Source organism: Rhinopithecus bieti, unplaced genomic scaffold, assembly GCF_001698545.2.
Source record: "Rhinopithecus bieti isolate Rb0 unplaced genomic scaffold, ASM169854v2 scaffold_8675, whole genome shotgun sequence".
In the NCBI taxonomy this organism is placed as follows: domain Eukaryota; kingdom Metazoa; phylum Chordata; class Mammalia; order Primates; family Cercopithecidae; genus Rhinopithecus; species Rhinopithecus bieti.
Genome location: NW_016806447.1, coordinates 4,505,940 through 4,527,375, shown reverse-complemented (window position 1 = coordinate 4,527,375; position 21,436 = coordinate 4,505,940). Strand labels below are relative to the sequence as shown.

Sequence of the window (21,436 nt, the reverse complement as noted above, 5' to 3'; positions counted from 1 at the left end):
ATCAACAAAGAAATTTATTAGATTACGTATTTTCTAAGAGACAGAATTACGAAAAGTGAAGGTGATTGCCAGATATACATTTGTTTATTTTCAATATTTTCCTTTGGTGGACAAAACGTTTTGTATTTCAAATGTGTCCAAGATATTGCTATCATTTATACAAATGGATAAAAACACAAAGTACAGTAAACACACATATCCTAATTACTTCAAAACATCTCAATGAAAACAGTTGAAAACATCAAGTTAAGACCAGTACTACTAATTTGGTTATGAAATATGTGCACTTTTGCCAGTATCCCATAGCATATAATTTTTTTCATAGTACATTTTATGAATTACATTTCATGAATTGGTTATAAAACAAACCAAATGATGCGTAAGAATGTTTCCCTACATACCGATGTGCTACATGATATTTGGAGAAAGAAATGTGTATTTGCATGAAAAAATATTTGAGGAGTGTTTTACTACACATAGATGCTTTTGACTCATAAGGGCTTGACTCCAGTAATAATGTCAATGTCTCCACTGTAACCACAGATAGTAACATAGCATAAAGATCAATACAGAGAGATGACTTCTAGAGACAGAAATGTTCTCATAGTCACAACAGAATAGTTATAAGCATCAAATCTAGAAGGTTCTCTAGCCTACAAATATATGAATGTATACTGCAACAAGTAACAATGTGAGAGCACTTTGTAAACTCCAGTGGTAACGAGCCTTTCTTAAGGTAGCTTTCACTAGAAATCCATTTAATTGTTGGACTACTTTGGGCAGCGGAATTCTGATTGTCATTAATTCAGGAAGACTGTGTTTCTGTTTTTGGTTCTTTCACCCACCTTTCATCCTTCATCTAACTGTACAAAAGATGAAAGTCACAAACCTATAGAAAAGTCTCAGTTGTCTACTGCAGAATTCTTGTCATTTCAGTAGTCACAGTTAAACTTGTTCTAGGTTTTTCAAATCCTCTTTTCTAGGACTTCATATGTTTTGATATTTTTAAAAATTCTTTCTTTCAACTTTCTGGAATAAGAAAACAAGAGTTTTATTTACTTGGACTGTTCTTATTTCCCCCAGGACATCTAAAAACATATAGTAAGAAAGGGAAACTGTTACAACCAAGGACCCCTTAACAGAATATTTCACACAGGATCATAGCAGAATCTTTCTGTAGTTGTCCACATTATTTTCTTTTTCAAAAGATCTGTCTTGGATAAAACAGATTATAACATGGGAGTAATCTGGTAACTTACTTTGATTATAAGTCTTGCTTGCTTCGATTTGGGATTTAGGCATCGTTGTCCTTTATTTTCTTTCAGGGTAATACTGTTAACATACAAAAGAGTCTTAAAGTTCAGATGCAAATACATAAACAAAAAAGCCTGCACCATTGTCATCTTCAGCAAGTTCATTACTTACATCACTTCTATTTTGTCACAGTTGTTACTTGGGTAAATTATGGAGGCTTTCTCAATATCTGCCACTTTCACTGCTTTTACTCCAGGGCCTATGCAAAGACAGCGTCCTCTTTTGAACATGGGGAAACCTAGAATAGATCATAGCATTAGTTAGTAATGCATCTGATTGCAACAGATGGCTGTGGTTTATAACTGGTGGCGAACGTGAGCAGAATTTTCATTAAGGGTGAACATAGTATTTGTCAAATAGCACTTAACACAGTAACTATTACTGGGAAAAGAGTTAAGTAAGATGTTGATTATTTCTCTTTAAATTTGTAAGCAAATCACTAAAAAACGGGAAGCATGAAGGAAGTTTATTGGAGGTGAAGCTTGTTTTGCCCCCTTGATTTTATCCTCAAGTGTTTTCCCAGAAAGCTTGTTAACATGATCGCTATATAAAATTTTCTTAACAGACACTTAAAACTGTTGCTAAAGGCTCTTGCCGGATATTCTAGCCAAGTCAAAAATTCCATGAAGTTCATAATTTCTAGTTTCGATAATCATCTCTAGTACCTTAAATACGTCCATCATTTCTGTGCTAAAGCTGTATAACTTCTAATCTGTGAGATTAAATATAACTTCATCATGTCTTTTAGGATAAAAGTGGAAGAAAAGACATTTGAAACATTAGAAAAGGAACTTATAGGTTGAGAAATAAAAAGTCCTGCTTACCTTGAACAACCGTAGCACACAATATCATAGCTAAGGCTATAGCCATGCCGTTCACATTCATGTTTGTATTTTGCTGCTGCTGCGGTTGCTGCCACTGCTGCTGCTGCTACTGCTACTTCAGCTTTGCTACTCTTCTTGGAAGGAGTAGAAATGCTGAACATGAAAGGAAATTGACAATTGGTATATATAGAGCATTTTATACACCCACAATCCTTTTATGGCACAGGAATTTCCCTCTTTGAGTCATGCACCTTTCTTGCTTCCAAGAGTTTCTGTTTTGTTCTCTTCTAAATGCTCCTGTCCCTTCCTATTTGTAGTAGTGTTGAAAGTGATAAGAATGTGAAAGCACTGTGTAAACCCAGATGGTAACCAGCCTTTTTAAGGTAGCTTTTCCTAGAAATCTGTTTAATTGTGGTGGGCAGCGGAATTCTGATTGTCATTCATTCAGGAAGACTGTGTTTCTGTTTTTGGTCCTTTCACCCACCCTTCATCCTTCACATAACTATACAAAAGAATATTCTGAGAAGCTTTTTTTTGTCATCTAACTTTTTCTTTCCAGTTCAAACCCTTATGATAGATAAGGCCTATATTATTTGACACCAGATGACCTTTTCGTATTTTTGCCTGTAAATGAGTGCCTAAAGAAGTTTTCCTGTGTTTCTGTATTTATGTCCATATTGTTTTGCATTTTCAACAATTTTTACTTTATATATTTTATTTATTTTGTTTTGCTTTATTTTATTTTTAAATTTAATTTAATTTTATTATTTTGTTTTATAATTATTTTATTCTGCGAAGCTTTTATTACAGGCAGATGGCAGGGGGCTCAGTCCTTTTGCAGCTGCTTTCCTCATGGCGGTCAGGACATTGCTCAGCTCCTCCTGCCTTCTCTTGGGGCAGATGTTTGTCCCTACCCTTTTCTCGATGAATTTGAGGGCCCATTTGACCTTGGAGACCTTCAGTAACTCCATGCCATGCCACTCGTTAGGGGTGAAGCCACATACCTCTGGGATCATGTCCCACACAAACTTAGTGTGTTTGGTCAGGCGCCTACAGTGGCTGTGCCTGGGCTTGCTCACGTTCTTGGTCACCTTGTGGCCCTTATTGAGGCCCACTATAGGGTAGCGCAGAGTCATGGCTTCTGCCCTCCAATGGTGGCCATGGTGGAAAACTACTTTATAAATATTTTAGCACTGTTACTTAGTACATGAAGTTGTATGAGTTGTGTTAGGGATCATAAAAAGTGATCCTCTTTCCTCATGTGATAGTTTTACCTCTGAGATTCTACTTTGATGTAATTCCTATCTTTTTTTGTCTTTATCTTTTCCTGTTAAGCTTCCAAAATCTTTAAGTGTGTCACTTGTAGACATTTAAGAAAATCATATCCAAGGAGCTTTCTAATGGGTAAGCTTAATAAAATACATTTACTGTTTAGCTGGTTATCTGTAATTTTTAAAATGCTTCCTTGCTGATTCTTTATGTTTTCTTTGATTTCTTCCTAACTTTAAATATGTTTTATTTAACTTTTTGAAGCAATTTTTTTTTTAAATGAGATAGGTCTTACTCTGTCACCATTCTGGAGTCGAGTGGCACAATCGCAGCTCACTGCAGCCCTGAACCCCTGGCCTCAAGCAGTCCTCCTGCCTTGGTCTCCCAAAGTGCTAGGATTACTGGGATGAGCCACGGTGCTTGGCCTTCCTTAAGTAATTTGAAGGGAATACACTGTTTTACATTTTGATATTCTTAAAATTATTTTAAAAGATTTTACCTGAATTTTCTAATTATTTACATTAGCCATCAATAATTTTTTTTAGCTCCTATCTTTGTAACATGAGAAAATCACTGTAACTTGCTTTCAAGAATTTTTCTCCTATTTCCTAGTTTTACCAATAAAAGTTGGTATAATCTGGGAATTTATAGCTGGTTTATTACTTTTAGATTATTATTTTATCTTATTCAACCTTTTTTTGAGAATTACCATTTGCGTTTTATCTTTAAATTATATATTTATTTAGGTGTACTCCTGCATTTAAATTCTTTAACAACCATGACTAATCTTTAAAACCTCTGAAAGTCTTTACAGTAGTCACCCATTAAATGAGAAATTCTAGAAATAATTCATAAGTTTTAAATTGTGCACTTTTCTGAGTAGCATGATGAAATCTCACATCATCTTGCTCCATGACTTCATCCCATCACATAGACATTTTATCATCTCACAGCATCACTAGAAGAGTGAGTACAGTACAATAAGATATTTGAAGAGAGACTACACAGTCACTTAACTTTATTACAGAATACTGTTGTAATTGTTCTATATATTACTATTGATGCTGTTACTGTGGCTAATGTATAAATCAAACTTTTTTATAGGTATGTATGTATAGAAAAAACTACAATATATACAGGGCTCAGTACTGTCTGCAGTTTCAGGCATTCATTGGAGGTCTTGGAACATACCCCCCAAAGATAAGGTCGGGGGGCTAGTGTATTTTAATTAATTTCCAAGTAACTGGAATATTGTTTCCCTCTTTTCCATTAATTCATTTAACATATGTAAATAGAGACTAATTTTTCCTTAGGAATATGGGTAAAGTAAAAGGAATGTGTTCGTGGAGCTCATAAATCCTTATCTGCTATTATTTTTTAATGTTGCTTTTCATTTTCTCAGCATTAGAAACACAGTAGAGCATCGTTAGTAGGGGAGGCTCTGGAGTCAGTCTGTGTTCAAATCCACACGCGATTATTTATCTATTTTTGAGATGGATTCTTGCTCTGTAGCCCAGGCTGGAGTGCAGTGGTGTGATCTCGGCTCACCACAGCCTCTGCCTCCTGGATGCAAGCGATTCTCCTGCCTCAGCCTCCCAAGCAGCTGGGATTACAGGTGTGCACCACCATGCCTGTGTAATTTTTATAGTTTTAGTAGAGATGGTCACCATGTTGGCCAGGCTGGTCTCGAACTCCTAACCTCAGGTGATCCTGCCGCTTCAGCCTCCCAAAGTGCTGAGATTACCGGCGTGAGCCACTGTGCCCAGCCCACATTCAATTATTTATGAACAAGTTACCTCAACTTTTTGAGGCTGTTTTCTCATCTATAGACTGGGGATAATAATAGTACCTTTTTTTTTCTTTTGAGATGGCGTTTCTCTGTGTCACCCAGGCTGTAGTGCAGTGGCGTGATCTCGGCTTACTGCAGCCTCTGCTTCCTGGGTTCAAGCGATTCTCCTGCTTCAGCCTCCCAAGTAGCTGGGATTACAGGCATGTGTCACCACGCCCGGCTAATTTTTGTATTTTTAGTAGAGATGGGGTTTCACCATGTTGGCCAGGCTGGTCTCAACCCCCTTTTTCATAGGGCTGTTGTAAACTAGGTATTAAAACAGGTAATGCATATTAACCATTTAGAAAAATATGTGGCACTTGAAATGTATTAACTGCTGTTAGTATTATCAGTGTCCTTTTCTGAATTGGCATACCACATCTAGCTTGTTTTCAGCTGTTTTTCAGCATTAACACAAACACAATCAGTTAATAAAAGATTAGTTGACATTGTTATAGCATATAAAATATTTTAAATTATAATAACCATGAATATAAAATAGCACACTAATCATAAAATCACTTACAGAAAGTGCATGAATGCAATAACATAGTTCAAATAATACAGACAATAGTGAATATTTCTGCTTACTAGCTAAAGTTGTGTTGTCATATAGCTTTGGTGTAAGAGGGTTTCTTAAATAGAGATTCTTAATTAATTTTTTAAAAGACCCTGGAAATTGATATTCTTAAACATATTTTTACATTATACTATTTTAATTAGAAAATAGACGTAATTCAAATTTACATAAAACATGATTAAACTCTTCCTTTTGCCTTCACGTGTGAATTACTACTTAGCTGTGTAGAAAAACTGTGGATCACAATTTTCTTCTTCAGTACTCTGCTGAGAGTCCTGGAATATATCCCCCAAGGATAACGAGGGGACTACTATATTTTATTTTCTAGTGTTTTATTTTCTTCCTTACTGCAAAAGTAATATCTGATATATTAAAAAAAAATTAGAGCTGGGCATGGTGGCTCACGCCTGTAATCCCAGCAGTTCGGGAGACTGAGGCAGGCGGATCACTTGAGGTCAGGAATTCGAGACCAGCCTGGCCAACATGGTGAAACCCTGTCTCTTCTAAAAATACAAAAATTAGTTGGGTGTGGTGGTGCATGTCTGTAATTCCAGCTACTTGCAAGGTTGAGGCAGGAGAATCGCTTGAACCCAGGAGGTGGAAGTTGCAGCCAACCAAGATTGCATCACCGCACTCCAGCGTAGGTGACACAGTGAGACTCCATCTCAAAAAAACAAAAAGCTAAACATTAGAACATATGTAATGGAAGAACCATACCACCAGAGATGACCACTATTTTAGTTTTCTTCCCTCTGGATGGATACACACATACACTGGACACACACACACACACACACACACATTTCACCTAAGAAGTGCTATATCAGACTATATCAGGTTCCCCCACGCTGCCCCACCATGTGTCAGGGACTATAAAGATACTTCAGAAGGAGACAGAGGAGAAGACAGGGAGAAAAAAAAATTCTTCCTTTTCCTCTGTGAGGAAGACTACTGCATAATCTTCCTCACAGAGGCTGCTGCTTGTGTATGACCCTAGAGGAGGGGGCTATCCCTTGCCCATGTAGACACATCTTTGCTTTTCCTCAGAGCTAAATCACAGTTTGAAAACTGAGGGAGGTTTATTTAGTTCTTCACTTCTTCAGGTGATAGATCCAAGATTATGCAGAGTAAGGAGAGGGATTAGTTTTGTGCTGTAACCTTTTCACTTCATCTCCTTGAACCACAAAATAAGCCTAATTAGGCTTTAGCAGGTGCTAATATGGTTGCTCTCTCCTTCTATAACACTCTCTCCCTCTTTACTGCTCTTCCTTCCAGTGTTCCTGCCTTAGAATTTCCTGGAAAGCACTACTCTTTTCTACAGTAGTTCATTTGTTCATTTACTCATTCATTCAGCAGATGTTTATTTTAGATATCTGTCACATGTCTGGCACTCTTTTGGGTATTAGAGATAGAACAGTGAACAAAACTCACCAAGTTCTTTCCATGTGTTGCAAATTTCAGAACTTTCTGCCTTATTGTAAAAGTTAGTCTACCTGATTTCTGCTGGCTCTGTAGATGTGTGGGGTCAGACGTGTCTTCAGGACTGTGACTTGTTCTGGCTCTATTCTCTCTGATATCACATGAGGAAGATTACCTACTTTCACAGCATCTCCTCATCTGGTGAGCCTGAGAGATCCCTGTTTTTTTGTATTTGAATAATATGGTTTTTCTAGCATGGAATGCACTTTCCTCTCTTTTGAATCCTTTCCTTCCTTTTTGTCTTGATGTCTTCATGAAGCCTTTTTCATTACATCGTGGTGTCTTCTTGTCCTTTATACTTTGTAGAACTTACTGTCTTTTCTAACTTTATCCAGTAGAAATATAATGCAACGCATGTACATAATTTTAAATATTCCGATAGCCACATTTAGAAAGTAAAAAGAAACAGATGAAATTAATTTAAATATATTTTCTATAATTAAGCACAAAAATATATTATCATTTCAATGTGTAATCAATGTGGATATAAAAATATTAAACAAAATATTTTACCTTTTATTACTAAGTCTTCAAATTGAACTAGCTACATTTCAGATGCTTGATAATAACATGTGTTTAGGGGCTACCATATTGGACAGTGAAGGTCTAGTTATTCATTTGGCATGTATTATATGCTGACTCCATACTTATTTTAAACTAAAGCTGAGGTTGGAGAGGCAGAGAGATAACTGTCAAACTCCTATAAATTTCCCTAGTTGCTTTCTTCTTTCTCTAAGTCATTATATCTCATTGCTCTTTTTCTTTGATTAAATGCAAAAAAGATCAGATACATTCTCTGTGTTCTTAGTAGTGTTGGCCTTTTTTGTTGTTTCCAGAATTGGACTATTTTATTTTATTTTCCCAGGTTCACCTACTTAAATAAGCTTTGCTTTTAATTTAAAGACATAGGAGCATCCCAGGAAATGATGGAATCCAGTTTCCATAAGTAATCACCCTTTCAGCTTAAAAAATCTGTAATCTGTGATTCTTCTGAAATTTTATTAATGCTCCCAAATTAGCCAATTAATGTAGAATTTTAAAATGTTTCCAAGTTAGAAGAGATTAATGTAAGCTATTTAAAAATAATTTCCAACTCACCATTCACCAGGTCTCTGAATAATATATTGCCTGACAAAAGAAAAAAAGGTAGTATCAAGGATATTTTGTTCAGTTAAGTTAGTGAAAAGTGGTTTACAAATGGATACTAATGTTTCCATTTATTATAAACGAGTATGATTTAAAAGAATCCTGTTTTGAGTGTTAGAAGGCAAGTGACTCACTCCTAGGGAAGAGGTTGCCAGGCACGTAATAGACACTTAAAATAATGTAGATAGACTGAACAGATTAATGTAGAATCCTAAATTCTCAAAAGCACAGTAGTATAGTACCTGATGTTCTTTTTTACAGGGACTTAGGCATGCCAATGAATTTAGGGAGCTGCCAGTGGGTTTTTTTTTTTTTTTTGAGAGCTCTTAAATAGAATACTACTGTGAGTTTCTTATAATATTATTAAAATACTTGTCCCAGAAATTAGATTCTGCAGGCTATATTCAAGGTAGCCATTAGGCACTGGGTAAGGCTCTATTTTTCCCCCCAAAACTTGGAGTAAATTGTATAAATAACATTCAAATCATTAAGACATTGAGGAATAGTGCATGTTTTACTGCCACTGAAAAGAGTTTCAAAGTGACGATGAATTTTTGTTTTAGACCTGCTCTATCGCCCAGGCTGGAGTGCAATGGCGCGATCTCGGCTGTCCGCAGCATCTACCTCCCAGGCACAAATCATCTTCCAACCTCAGCCTCCTGAGTAGCTGGGACTATGGGAAGACACCTCCACAGCCAGCTAATGTTTTTGTATTTCTGGTAGAGATGGGGTTTCACCATGTTGCCCAGGCTGGTCTTGAATTCCTGGGCCCAAGTGGTCTTCCCACCTCAGCCTCCCAAAGTGCTGGGATTACTGGCATAAGCCACTGTACCTGGCTGACAATGAATTTTAAATAAGGATGTTTCTGAGTTTATGTTGTCTCTTTTTTTTTTTTGAGACAGAGTTTTACTCTTGCTGCCAGGGCTGGAGTGGAGTGCAATGGCGCGATCTCAGCTCACCGCAACCTCCGCCTGCTGGGTTCAAGCCTTTCTCCAGCTTCAGCCTGCCAAGTAGCTGGGATTACGGGCGCCCGCTAATTAGCCCAGCTAATTTTTTTTGTATTTTTATTAGAGACGGGGTTTCGCCATATTCATGCCTGTAATCTCAGCACTTTGGGAGGCTTAGGTAGGCAGATCACCTGAGGTCAGGATTTCGAGACCAGCTTGGCCAATATGCTTTATCTCTTTCTGGGACTTTGACATAAGAAGAGATTTCCAAAGGTTGTATTCTGCTAATGTAGTCTGGTATTTTGAGAATGAAATATACCAGCGCTCACATTTTATAGGACGACTTCATCCTTGATATTTGCTACCCCAAACATTGCAGTCTCAAGTTCACGCACAAAAGAAGGGCCAGTTTTCAGTGACTACCCTATCACCATATGGACCTTCTCATGCTTGAGAGTGCCACTGGTGGCCATCTACCTTTCCTTGTCAGTATACATTTGGGGGATACAAATATAATTTTGTTACATTGATATATTGCATAGTGGTGAAATTAGGGCTTTTAGTGTATCCATCACCAGAATAATGTACATTGTACCCATTAAGTAGTTTGTCATCATCCACCACCCCCAACCCTTCCAAGTCTCCATTGTCTATCATTTCATACTCTATGTCTATGTGTACACATTATTTAGCTCCCACTTATAAGTGAAAACATGTGTGTACCCAATTTCTTTTTTCTTTTCTTTTTTTAAAGACAGAGTCAAAAAAAAAAAAAAAAAAAAAAGACAAAGTCTTGCTCTGTCACCCAGGCTGGAGTGCAGGGGCACGATCTCAGCTTGCTGCAACTCCTGCCTCCCAGATTCAAGCAATTCTCGTGCCTCAGCCTCCCAAGTTGCTAGGATTACAGGCCTGTGCCACTGCACCAGGCTAATTTTTGTATTTTTAGTAGAGACGGGGTTTCACCATGTTGGCAAGGCTGGTCTCAAACTCCTGGTCTTAAGCCATCCACCTGCCTCGGCCTCCCAAAATGCTGGGATTATAGACACGAGGCCCTGCGCCCAGCTGGTGTGTACCAAATTTCTGATGTTAAAGGAAAGGCAGTTATTTGTTCCCTGAAAGTTGAGCACAAAAAGAAGAAATAAGCTTTAGTTTCCAGTGGTTAAGGATTTGAAAAATAGTTACTGGTAGTTCAGTTTACTTTGCTTTTTAACTCTGCCTATTCATGCTGATCACATACAGGTTATCTCTATCTTGTTACTGGAACTGGATCATTTCTCATTGGCTTAATTAAATTTATTGCACAGGAGTCGTCTTCCTGAAACATTTAAGCTATACCTGATTTATTAACTACAGCTCTGTCATTTTCTTATAAATTAATTAAGAGTTTGATCTACCATTCCTCTTCTGAAAAGAAAACAGTGTTTCTCTACCTTTTCGGTAGAAGAGTTATTTAAAAAAACAGCTATTATTTGTCTCTTTTTTCAACCTGGCAAAGCACAGTATATAAGTACTGTTTGTTTTATCTCTAACCAAATTTAATTGCCTTGGAATGTTACTTTTTACATTTAGTTAAGAAGCGGGGTCATGGGACAGCAGCAATGAAAATCACAAGAATTCCTTTCTGGGATGAAACGGGAGTGAAAGGCGTCTCAAAGGTCTGACAGTGTAACTCCGAGACCCAAGCCTCCCTGGAAAACAGAAAATGCAAAAGAAGATTAGAGCAAAAGACTAAATGTGGAACAATTTGGGATGAATAAAATCTGACGGTCCTGGTGAGAAAGCAATTAAGAAAGCTAGAGAAGGTGTCTAGAGCCCCATTTAATTTACATTTCATTGAATAACAGGAGAATGCTCATTGTGAGACTTGTTAAAACTTGTATTTTGTTGGTAAAGTTTATCCTCTATTTCCCCATCATGATTTGTAGTGGTAACCCTAGAAAATTACAGAACAGGCTGGGCGCAGTGGCTCATGCCTGTAATCCCAGCACTTTGGGAGGCCAAGGCAGGCGGATCACAAGGTCAGGAGTTCAAGACCAGCCTGGCCAATATGGTGGAACCCTGTCTCTACTAAAATACAAAATTAGCCGGGCGTGGTGGCGGGCGCCTGTAGTCCCAGCTACTTGGGAGGCTGAGGCAGGAGAATTGCCTGAACCCGGGAGGCAGAGGTTGCAGTGAGCCAAGATCGTGCCACTACACTGCAGTCTGGGCGACAGAGTGAGACTGTGTCTCAAAAAAAAAAAAGAAAAAAGAAAAAATTTCAGAACAGCCAATATTTATTCCAGGGACTGGATAAAAAGGGAGAAACCTGTGTTCTTTTCTGCATTTAGCTGTGATGAACAGAATCTCTGATCTGAGGCAGTAACTGATGTCAGTGCAATAGGTAGCCAGCAGGTCAACTCTTGTCCCTAAGGATTTATACTAGATGAAGGTCTTGTGACCTTCCAGAGGAAACAGGAAAGGACAGAGAAGGAGGCAGTGAAACTACTTTAAGACTTCGGTGACAGTGCTGCTCCCTCAGTGCCATCCCTCTACCCCACTGCCTTTCTCCTTCTTTAGTTTTTGTTCTAAATAATTTCCTAGAGTCCCAGTAACCCTAAGTGTTATCTCTCTGCTCATTCTAGGTCCCTTTCCTTCCAGAACCCTTAAAGTTTGAGTTTACATTTTTGGAAGGATGCCAGGGATTAGCCCAGTTAGTAGGTCAAGCTTCTAAGTGTTAAACGAGTGGAGGGAGACTTTTTACCTCTACCTGTGGGGTCTTCCCAAAATCTGATGAATATGCAGAGCCCAAAGCTGAGTCTGGAAAGTCAAAGAGGCCTGTGAACATATTCTAAAACTAAAGACTCCAAAAATAGGTCTTAAAAGCCAGGAATCAAGGGTTAGGGGAAGAGAAAAGAGTTGCAGATTTAGAATAAGGGGGCAGCAGACCTGGAAATTGCCAAGAAGCAGCATTATAGCTTAGTAGCATCAGAGTAATGGGAGGATGGGGTGGGGGTGGACGATGTGTGCGACGAGACCAGGAAAGGTGCAAAGTTCCTGTTGCCTATCAGGCTGAGGAGGAGAAATAAATGTATTCCTGACATCTCACGCTGAGATTTAGAATACTTTTCTCTCTAGAAAAAAAATACATACTAGATTAGATTTCTAGCCTAGCCTGCTAAAATAGTTTCCTCATAATGAACTTGAAATACAGATTCTAAGTATCATGAGAAAAATTTTGGTAGAAAACAGTGGGTTATCAAATGAACTTTTGAATTAGGTTGCACTAATAAGAGGGGAATCACCTGTCAATTAGAATTAAAGACGAGTTAGCCATACTTTAGTATTTTATCATGGCTTACACATATTTATTAAGATCATTTACTATTATTTAAACAGTTTAAAAAATAATAGTGACACTTTTGAGGAGTATTGATTAGTTATTTTATCAAATATCCCTCAATTTTTCTTATCTGATATTTTCTCATAATTGGAATAAGGTTTTGTATTTTTGGCATGAAAACTACAAAATTATGTTTTCTTTTCAGTATGTTGTATCAGGGTTCATAATATTGATATGTGTTATTATTAGTGATGTTTACCTTGATTATTTCATTACATTTGCCATCTACTAGGAAATACCTTACAGGTCGGAGGAGACTTAGGAGAAATAACTAAATGCAATGTGGGTTCTTATAGGAACCTAGAAAAAGGACATTAGTGGCAAAATTGGTGAAATTAAAATAAGGTCTGAAGTTTAGTTAACAATATTCCAATGTTCCAATTGGTTCCAAGTACCAACGTTTATTTCTTGTTCTAGATAATTGTACTGTGGTCATAAAAGATGTTAACACTAGGGGAAGAGGAGTGAAGGAAATAAGGGTACTATCTGTACTATTTTCTGTAAATCTAATATTAACTCAAAATAAAAAGTTAAAAACTAACGCTATGTAACACTTACATAGTGCTTCCTATTTACCACATGTACTCTGCATCTATTAACTCTGGTTCCTTTCAACAACCCTGTGAGGGGAACTGCTATTATCCCCATTTGTCATATGAGAAGACCTAGATACAGAGAGGTAAGAAGCATGTCCAATGTCACATGGCTGTGAATTGGTCACATAGCTAGAAAGTGGCTGAGTTGGGATTTGAACTGAAGCACTTTGGATCCAGAAATCAATTACAGCATACTGGCTTTCAATGTGCTATATATGCACATAGTTTAAAAAGATTCAATTATACTCTTCTCTGAAGCAATCTCTGTTACAAGTTTTTGGCTTTTCTTTTAATCCTTCAAGGAAGAACTTACTTTCGAATATTGATAGGAAAGCAACTCACTTTGGTTTTTATTTGCAATATTCAAAGCTATGCTATGGCCGTGTTTTAGTCTCTCTTCAGAATCTTCTCATGGCATGCTAACAATTGTAGATAGCAACTATGTTGGAAACTAGGGAATCCCATCTGAGTTAGTCAAAGTCTGCGAGTAAAGTGCTAATTGCTCATAACTACTATGTTATGATTAAGTACAGTATGATTAAGTAGACTCAAACTTCATTCGGAATTTAACCAAATTCTGCAGTTGCTCTCCTGAGTACTTTGATTAGTATGAATGCTTTTTTCATTTTACTATTGAAATTACATTTTTTAACTCAAAAACTGCCAGCTATTGTAACAATGGCTTTGTTTGTAGTCTTTAAAATTGAAGAAAGAGTACGACGTGAATTACTATACATTAGACCTTTGAGAGTCTGAATGAATTGCTTGAGTTTGATCTGATTAGTGTACCTAATGTAGAGACTGAGCTTCCTTAAATTGCCAGAGGTGTAAAGTTTCACAAGGTACTGGTTGCTGTAAAGGAAGACTGACTTTGAGTTAAATAGAAAGTTGATAAAAATGCATATATTGACAGTTACTGACTCAGTAAGCTTTATAATTCTAGCAATCAATCACTGCTGATTCATATGTTTAGATATACTCATTTCTATCTTTCTGTTTCCTAGGCCAAAAAGAAAAAAGAAAACCGATATTTAAGAGGTGAGAAAAGTAACAGGAATTTCCTATCTATTTATACACATACACACAAACACAAGCCTGTAGTCTTTGCTGCAGGAGCAGCTTGTCTTTCATTCCATAGTTAGGGCATTTTTTTTTCTGTGCATTGAATTAGAATTTGTAAACAGCAGGAATTGTGGCTTGTTAAAAGAAAAACCTTAGACAAATTAAATTTAGTATGGCTTAATTGAGCAAAGAATGATTTGTGAATCGGGCAGCCCCTGAAACAGAATAGAGAGGCTCCAGAGCTGCTGTGTGGTGAAAGAAGAGTATGGATAGAAAAAGGAAAGTGATGAAGAGAAAATGGAAGTGAGGTATAGAAACAGCTGGATTGATTACAGCTTGAAGTTTGCCTTATCTGAGCATAGTCTGAACAGTTGGCTGCCCTTGATTGGCCGAAACTTAGTGATTGGCACAAGAGTAGATTACAGTCTGTTTACACATCCAGTTAGGTTACAGTTCACTGTGTATGAAGAAACCTTTAGGTTATAGTTCACAATGTATGGAGAAACCTTTAGACTGAACTTAAGCTGTGTAAAGAGACAGCTTTAGGCTAAACTTAATTTAACAGACTTTTCAGTTGCCTTTGGATTAGTGAGGCAGGGGAAGAATCTAATAGCAGATATTTGCTTTGGAGGGTCCAAAGATCAATTTTGTTTTCTTGCTGTCTTCTCGTTTTTTCTCTTTTTTTTTTTTTTTTTTTTTTTTTTTTTTTGCCTAAGCTTTACTTGCCCCTCCAGTCCTTTTCTCTATCTTTACTTTTTGATTGACTATAATATGGAATTGAATTTTTTAAAAAATCTGTAAAATTTATTTTTAAAAGTTTATTTATTGGTCTTGCATTTAAAAGGCTGTGAATTGAACCTTTCTTCTTTCTTTCTTTTTTGAGTCGGAGTCTCACTCTGTTGCCCAGGCTGGAGTGCAGTGGCATGATCTCGGCTCACTGCAAGCTCCACCTCCTGGGTTCACGCTGTTCTCCTGCCTCAGCCTCCCGCGTAGCTGGGACTACAGGTGCCCGCCACCACACCCGGCTAATTTTTTTTGTATTTTAATAGAGACGGAGTTTCGCCGTGTTAGCCAGGATGGTCTCAATCTCCTGACCTCGTGATCCACCCATCTCAGCCTCCCAAAGTGCTGGGATTACAGGCGTGAGCCACCACACCCGGCTTCTTCTTTCTTTAACTAAAAAAAAACTGTAATTAAGTGGCTTTTTGCTTAAATATGTTCTCAACTGATTTTTCTCCTTGTAGGTACCTTAAAGGAAAAAGAAATGTACTTTCAGTACTCTCATTACATATTCAGGCAATCCCAATTTGTATGGACAACTCAATTGAAGTAACAAGTGACTCTGACAATTTAGAGAAATGAATTAGTAAAGTTTAGTAGCATTAAGCACAGGAGAATTTACTTAAGAGAAAAAGCAGGCAAACTTTATAAACACAAGTTGGAGAACTATCAAGTTCGTACATATCTGACAGAGAAGAAGAATACAGAATAAACCACTGGCCAAATATAAGTTAGATATTTAACACTAACACGTAAAATTATCAAAGAGGATGTTGTGGGTTTATATGGAAGAAATCTGTTTGTGAGTCACTGGTTAGGAAATCAGAACCTACTTTCCTATAGATGTTAAATGGTGGGAGTCATTGTTCAGCCTGAGAGGTCGCTCCGGGGCAAGGAACCTTGTCTAATTTATCTTCCATCTCACCCTGTTGCCTTGCATGGAGTCAGGTCTTAATAGACTCATTTCCGTAGTTCTTGGCTTATAAATTCTAATTAACATATAAGATACCCCAAATTCAAGCCTTTGTCCTGTTTTCTTCTTAACCTACTGATGTCAGATATTTTTCTATTTTGGAACATAATACTGTTGTGGAATATTGTGGAATCATAAGTTATTGATTAAGTTACTGATATCATAAGTACATTGGTAATATATAACCAAACCCAAAGGACCCTTTTTATTTCGTATCAGTTTGATTTCTTCTGGCCTGTGACAATCAACTGTTTTCTCTCTCATGAAAATCTCTTTTCTTTTTTTTTTTTGAGACGGAGTCTCGCTCTGTCACCCAGGCTGGAGTGCAGTGGCCGGATCTCAGCTCACTGCAAGCTCTGCCTCCCGGGTTCACGCCATTCTCCTGCCTCAGCCTCCCGGGTAGCTGGGACTACAGGCGCCGCCACCTCGCCCGGCTAGTTTTTTGTAGTTTTAGTAGAGACGGGGTTTCACCGTGTTAGCCAGGATGGTCTTGATCTCCTGACCTCGTGATCCGCCCGTCTCGGCCTCCCAAAGTGCTGGGATTACAGGCTTAAGCCACCGCGCCCGGCCTGGAAAATCTCTTTTCTTGAGGCTTCTTATTCTCTTTCTCAATCTCCTTCTTGGAATCTTACCTCTCTCTGCATCTAAACGCTAGTGTTCTTTAGGGTATTATGCTCTCTATCTGCAAGCTTACACACCTATTGGCTAACATGGTAGGCAGAATAATTATTCCCCAAAGATTTCCATGCCCTAATTCCTGGAATCTGTGACTATGTTATATTACATAGCAAAAGGAACACTGGACTTATACTTATGGACCTCAAAGTATATATATATATATTGGGTGGACCCAGTGTATAACATGGGCACTTAAAAGTGGAAGAGGAAGACAGAGCAGTCAGTCAGAGAGACGCAGGGGAAGAGGCAGGAGGTATTTGAGTATGAGAGAGATTCCGCTTGCTGTTATTGGCTTTGAAGATGGAGAAAGAGGACCACAAACCAAGGAATGTGGGTGGCCTCTGGAGTATGTGAATAACCCTCAGCTGACAGCCAACAAGGAAACACAAGTCTCAATCTTAAGTCTTCAAGGAACTGCATTCTGCTAACAACCTGAATGAGCAAAGAAATTGATTCTGTTTTAGACCCTCAGAAAGTAACTTAGGCCTGCCAACACCTTGATTTCAGCCTACAGAGATCTATGTTAGGCTTCTGATTTGGGAACTTTAAGATAAGAAATGTGTATTATTTTAAGCCACTAAGTCATGATAATTTGCCACAGCAACAATAACAAACTATTGCAGCTAATGACTCTCAAATTTAAATTACTATCTCAGATCTTTCTATGAACTATAGTCAGTTGCCTATTGGATAGCTTCTCTACAGTATCTGGCTGGGACCTCAAACCCATTACATTGAGATGAAACTCTTTTCCCTAAAACCTGCTCATATTTTTTTCTTGATGTTGCTCCTAACCATTCAGACTCCTTAGCCAGAAATCTGGGGGTCAGTGTAAACTCCTTTTCTCATACGCTGTTTCTCTGCACATCCCTACCTTATATAATTGATACCGAATAGTTTTGATTTGGGGTTTATCACTGATTTAGGTTAAGCTCCCACCACTTCTCACTTGGATTTATCAGGTAATCTCCCAACACATCTTCCTGCCTCTGGTTAAAATGTCTTGGTAATTCATTCTTGTGTTCTATGAGAGTGACCTTTTCAGTCAGATTATGTTTCTCCTCTACTTCATGGTTTCCCATTGCCATTTCAGTAAAGTTCCAATTTCTAAGCATTGCGCTCAAGGCTCTTTATGATCTGATTCCGCTTTCCTTCCCAACTCTGTGTTCCGTAAAACATACCATGCTGTCCAGCTGTATTAAATGGCTTGCATTTTCTTAACATGTGCTATGTATGCCATCAGTACTTTGTACATACTTTTTTATCTGACTGGAAGGCCCTCCTTTCTTTGTTTCCCTAACTCCTACTTCTGCAGTCTTCAACTGAATTGTCACTTTAGTTAGGGGCTCAGTAAGTGTTGGTTTAAAGAGTAAATGAGAAGAATGCCAAGGAATAAGGATTGTGAACCACTGAAGTGGATTTCTACACGAATTTCTGGAGTCTCTTTCCCTAAAGGACAATTTTAGATGGCAATGTTTCTGGAATAGTTTGAGGGTAGCCTTTTGTCGGTTTTATGTAAATGCTAAGAAGAGAGCATTTGAGTTTGGTATTTGGAGTAGGAGTAGACAGGAACTCACTAGAGAGTTACTTCAGAAGAGAAAGTCGTTATGGATGATGGTCTCATGTGAGAAAGCTACCAGACCTACTCATGAAATCATCCACTGTTCTTATCTGCAAGAGGGATTACCCCTTTTAGTTTTGCTTCCTATTTTTTAAAAGCTAAGATTTCCTGTTCCAGAAAGAGTGAGCTTACATTAAAAAGCATTAAGTATCTTTTGTTTTCTTCTAAATTTGACTTATGTTCTAATGATAGTTACTTCCTGGGGGTTTCCAACCTTGGGAAAAAAGTTAATAACATTTTTTTAGATTTATTATGAGAACTATACAGTTTAATCAATATAAAATGTACAGTGCCTTGTGTGTAATTAGTTAATAAAGGCTAGCTCTAAATTGTTATAAATTATCATTATTGCTAAGCATTTAAAAATGATCCACCATTTTGCAGAGACTTAAACATCACCTATATCCAGAGTCCCTGCTATGGCATGTTAGGTCACATGTTTGAAAATGAATGGAAATGGCAATTAAGGAGAAGCAAGGAACAAGTTTTTGTTTCCATTTAGTTGAAGGAAGCTTATCAAGGAAGAATCTTTGCAGCTCTTAAGGACAGAAGATAAATAAATTGGTAGCCTTAGTGGAGACAAAGTAGAAAGAGAGACAAATTCACAAAGATGAGGAGGTAGATAATGAAGGAAATGAAAGGTAAGAGGTTTACTTTTGAGGAAAAGAAGGATGGATAGTGGAGACAGAAAAAAGTAAGATAGGCTGGCATGGTGGCTCATGCCTGTAATCCCAGCACTTTGAGAGGCTGAGGCAGGCGGGTCACTTGTCAGGAGCTCAAGATCAACTGGCCAATATGGCAAAACTCCGTCTCTACTAAAAGTACAAAAATTAGCTGGGCTACTTGGGAGGCTGAGGCACCAGAATTGCTTGAACCTAGGAGGCAAAGGTTGCAGTGAGCTGAGATCATGCCACTGCACTCCAGCCTGGATAACAGAGCAAGATTCTGTCGAAAAAAAAAAAAAAAGAAAAAAAGAGAAAGAAAAGAAAAGGAAAGAAAAGAAAGAAAATAAAATAATAAGATACATAATTGTGAGCTATCACAAGAATGCCATTAAAACTGTGTTAGTTGGGGGAACCGCGAGCTCCTCGCGGCTGGGTGGGGACCGTCCTCGCAGTGGTGGCCTCCACCCTGGCCTCCCGCTTAGCCGAGGCTTCTGGAAGGGTCGCAGAGTGTCTGTTGATGCAAGAAGCCGGGCCCTGACTGGCAGGATGGATTCGCCCAGCCGCTCTGCAGAGCATCTGTAGGTCGGAAGTGGGGGTTGTATTGGACTATGCTTTTTGTCTAATGATGTTAGACACATTTGGCCCAGGAATTGCTAACAAACATACAGTGCAGTGGTGGCTTAAGAAGTTTTGCAAAGAAGAAGAGAGCCTTGAAGATGAGGAACGTGATGGCGGGCTGTGGGAAGTTGACAATAACCAATTGAGAGTAATCATCGAACTACATGCAAAATTACAGACGAACTCGGCATTTACTGTTCTACAGTCATTAGGGTCATTCCGCATTTGAAGCAAATTGGAAAGGTAAAAAAGTTTGATAAGTGGGTGCCTCATGAGCTGAGTAAAAATTAAAACTATCGTTTTGAAGTGTAGTCTTGTATCCTATGCAACAACAGCAAACCATTTCTCAATCGGATTTTGACAAGCAATGAAAAGTGGATTTCATATGACAACCAGCTCGGTGGTTGGACCAAGAAGCAGTTCCAAAGCACTTCCCAAAGCCAGACTTGCATCAGAAAAGGTCATGTTCACTGTTTGGTGGTCTGCTGCCGGTCTGATCCACTACAGTTTTCTGAATCCTGGCGAAACCACTACATCTGAGAAGTATGCTCAGCAGGTTGATAAAATGCACCGAAAACTGCAAGGCCTGTGACTGGCATTGGTCAACAGAAAGGGCCCAATTCTCCATGACAACCCCCGACTGCATGTCGCACAACCAACGCTTCAAAAGTTAAAGGAATTGGGCTGTGAAGTTTTGCCTCATCCACCATATTCACCTGACCTCTTGGCAACTGACTACCACTTCTAGCATCTTGACAACTCTTTGCAGGGAAAACGCTTCAGCAGGATACAGAAAATGCTTTCCAAGAGTTCGTTGAATCCTGAAGCACGGATTTTTATGCTACAGGAATACATAAACTTATTTCTCATTGACAAAAATGTGTTGATTGTAGTAGTTCCTGTTTTGATTAATAAAATATATTTGAGGCCGTGTGCGGTGGCTCACACCTGTAATCCCAGCACTTTGGGAGGCCGAGGCGGGCGGATGACGAGGTCAGGAGATCGAGACCATCCTGGCTAACATGGTGAAACCCCGTCTCTACTAAAATACAAAAAATTAGCTGGGCGTGGTGGTGGGCGCCTGTAGACCCAGCTACTCGGGAGGCTGAGGCAGGAGAATGGTGTGAACCTGGGAAGCGGAGCTTGCAGTGAGCTGAGATTGCGCCACTGCACTCCAGCCTGGGCAACAGAGCCAGACTCCATCTAAAAAAAAAAAAAAATTAAGTTTGAGCCTCATTACAATGATTTAAAATTCACAGTCCGGAAATTGACTTTTGCACCAACCTAATATTTCTATGGTAAATCTTTGCAAATATGGAAACAATGCATTTGGCCCAGTGCTTTGTGGTTGTGTACTCTTTTTCTTTTTTTTTTAAATAGATGACATTGGCCAGGCATGCTGGCTCACGCCTGTGATCCCAGCACTTCGGGAGGATGAGGTGGGTGGATCACCTGAGGTCAGGAGTTCGAGACCAGCCTGGCCAACATGGCAAAACCTTGTCTCTACTGAAAATACAAAAAAATTAGCTAGGCATGGTGGCGGGCATCTGTAATGCCAGCTACTTCAGGAGGCTGCGACACGAGAATCATTTGAACCCGGGAGGCGGAGGTTGCAGTGAGTCAAGATCGTGCCATTGCATTCCAGTCTGTGCGACGAGTGAAACTCTGTCTCAAAAA

General features: G+C 38.6%; 2 protein-coding genes and 1 pseudogene across 9 annotated transcripts in view; 1 reads left to right on the top strand and 2 right to left on the bottom strand.

Annotated features, from left to right (window-relative positions):
• Positions 1-21,436, top strand: part of ART3 (ADP-ribosyltransferase 3 (inactive)) — a 106,485-nt gene that overhangs the window by 27,751 nt on the left and 57,298 nt on the right. Inside the window, exon 2 of one of the 8 annotated variants that reach the window (XM_017876569.1) lies at positions 14,367-14,400. The exons of the other annotated variants lie outside the window; for them this stretch is intronic. The gene's annotated coding sequence lies outside the window, so the exon portion shown is untranslated. The remainder of the gene's footprint in view (positions 1-14,366; positions 14,401-21,436) is intronic. 8 annotated transcript variants of the gene reach the window in all.
• Positions 14-2,424, bottom strand: CXCL11 (C-X-C motif chemokine ligand 11). The gene is made up of 4 exons (XM_017876578.1): positions 2,139-2,424; positions 1,426-1,552; positions 1,260-1,332; positions 14-1,029 (listed from the first exon to the last, which is right to left on the bottom strand). Exons 1-4 carry the CDS (start codon positions 2,197-2,199, stop codon positions 1,006-1,008), a joined length of 285 nt encoding a protein of 94 aa, XP_017732067.1. The 5' UTR covers positions 2,200-2,424; the 3' UTR covers positions 14-1,005.
• Positions 2,924-3,274, bottom strand: LOC108532509 (60S ribosomal protein L36 pseudogene; annotated as a pseudogene).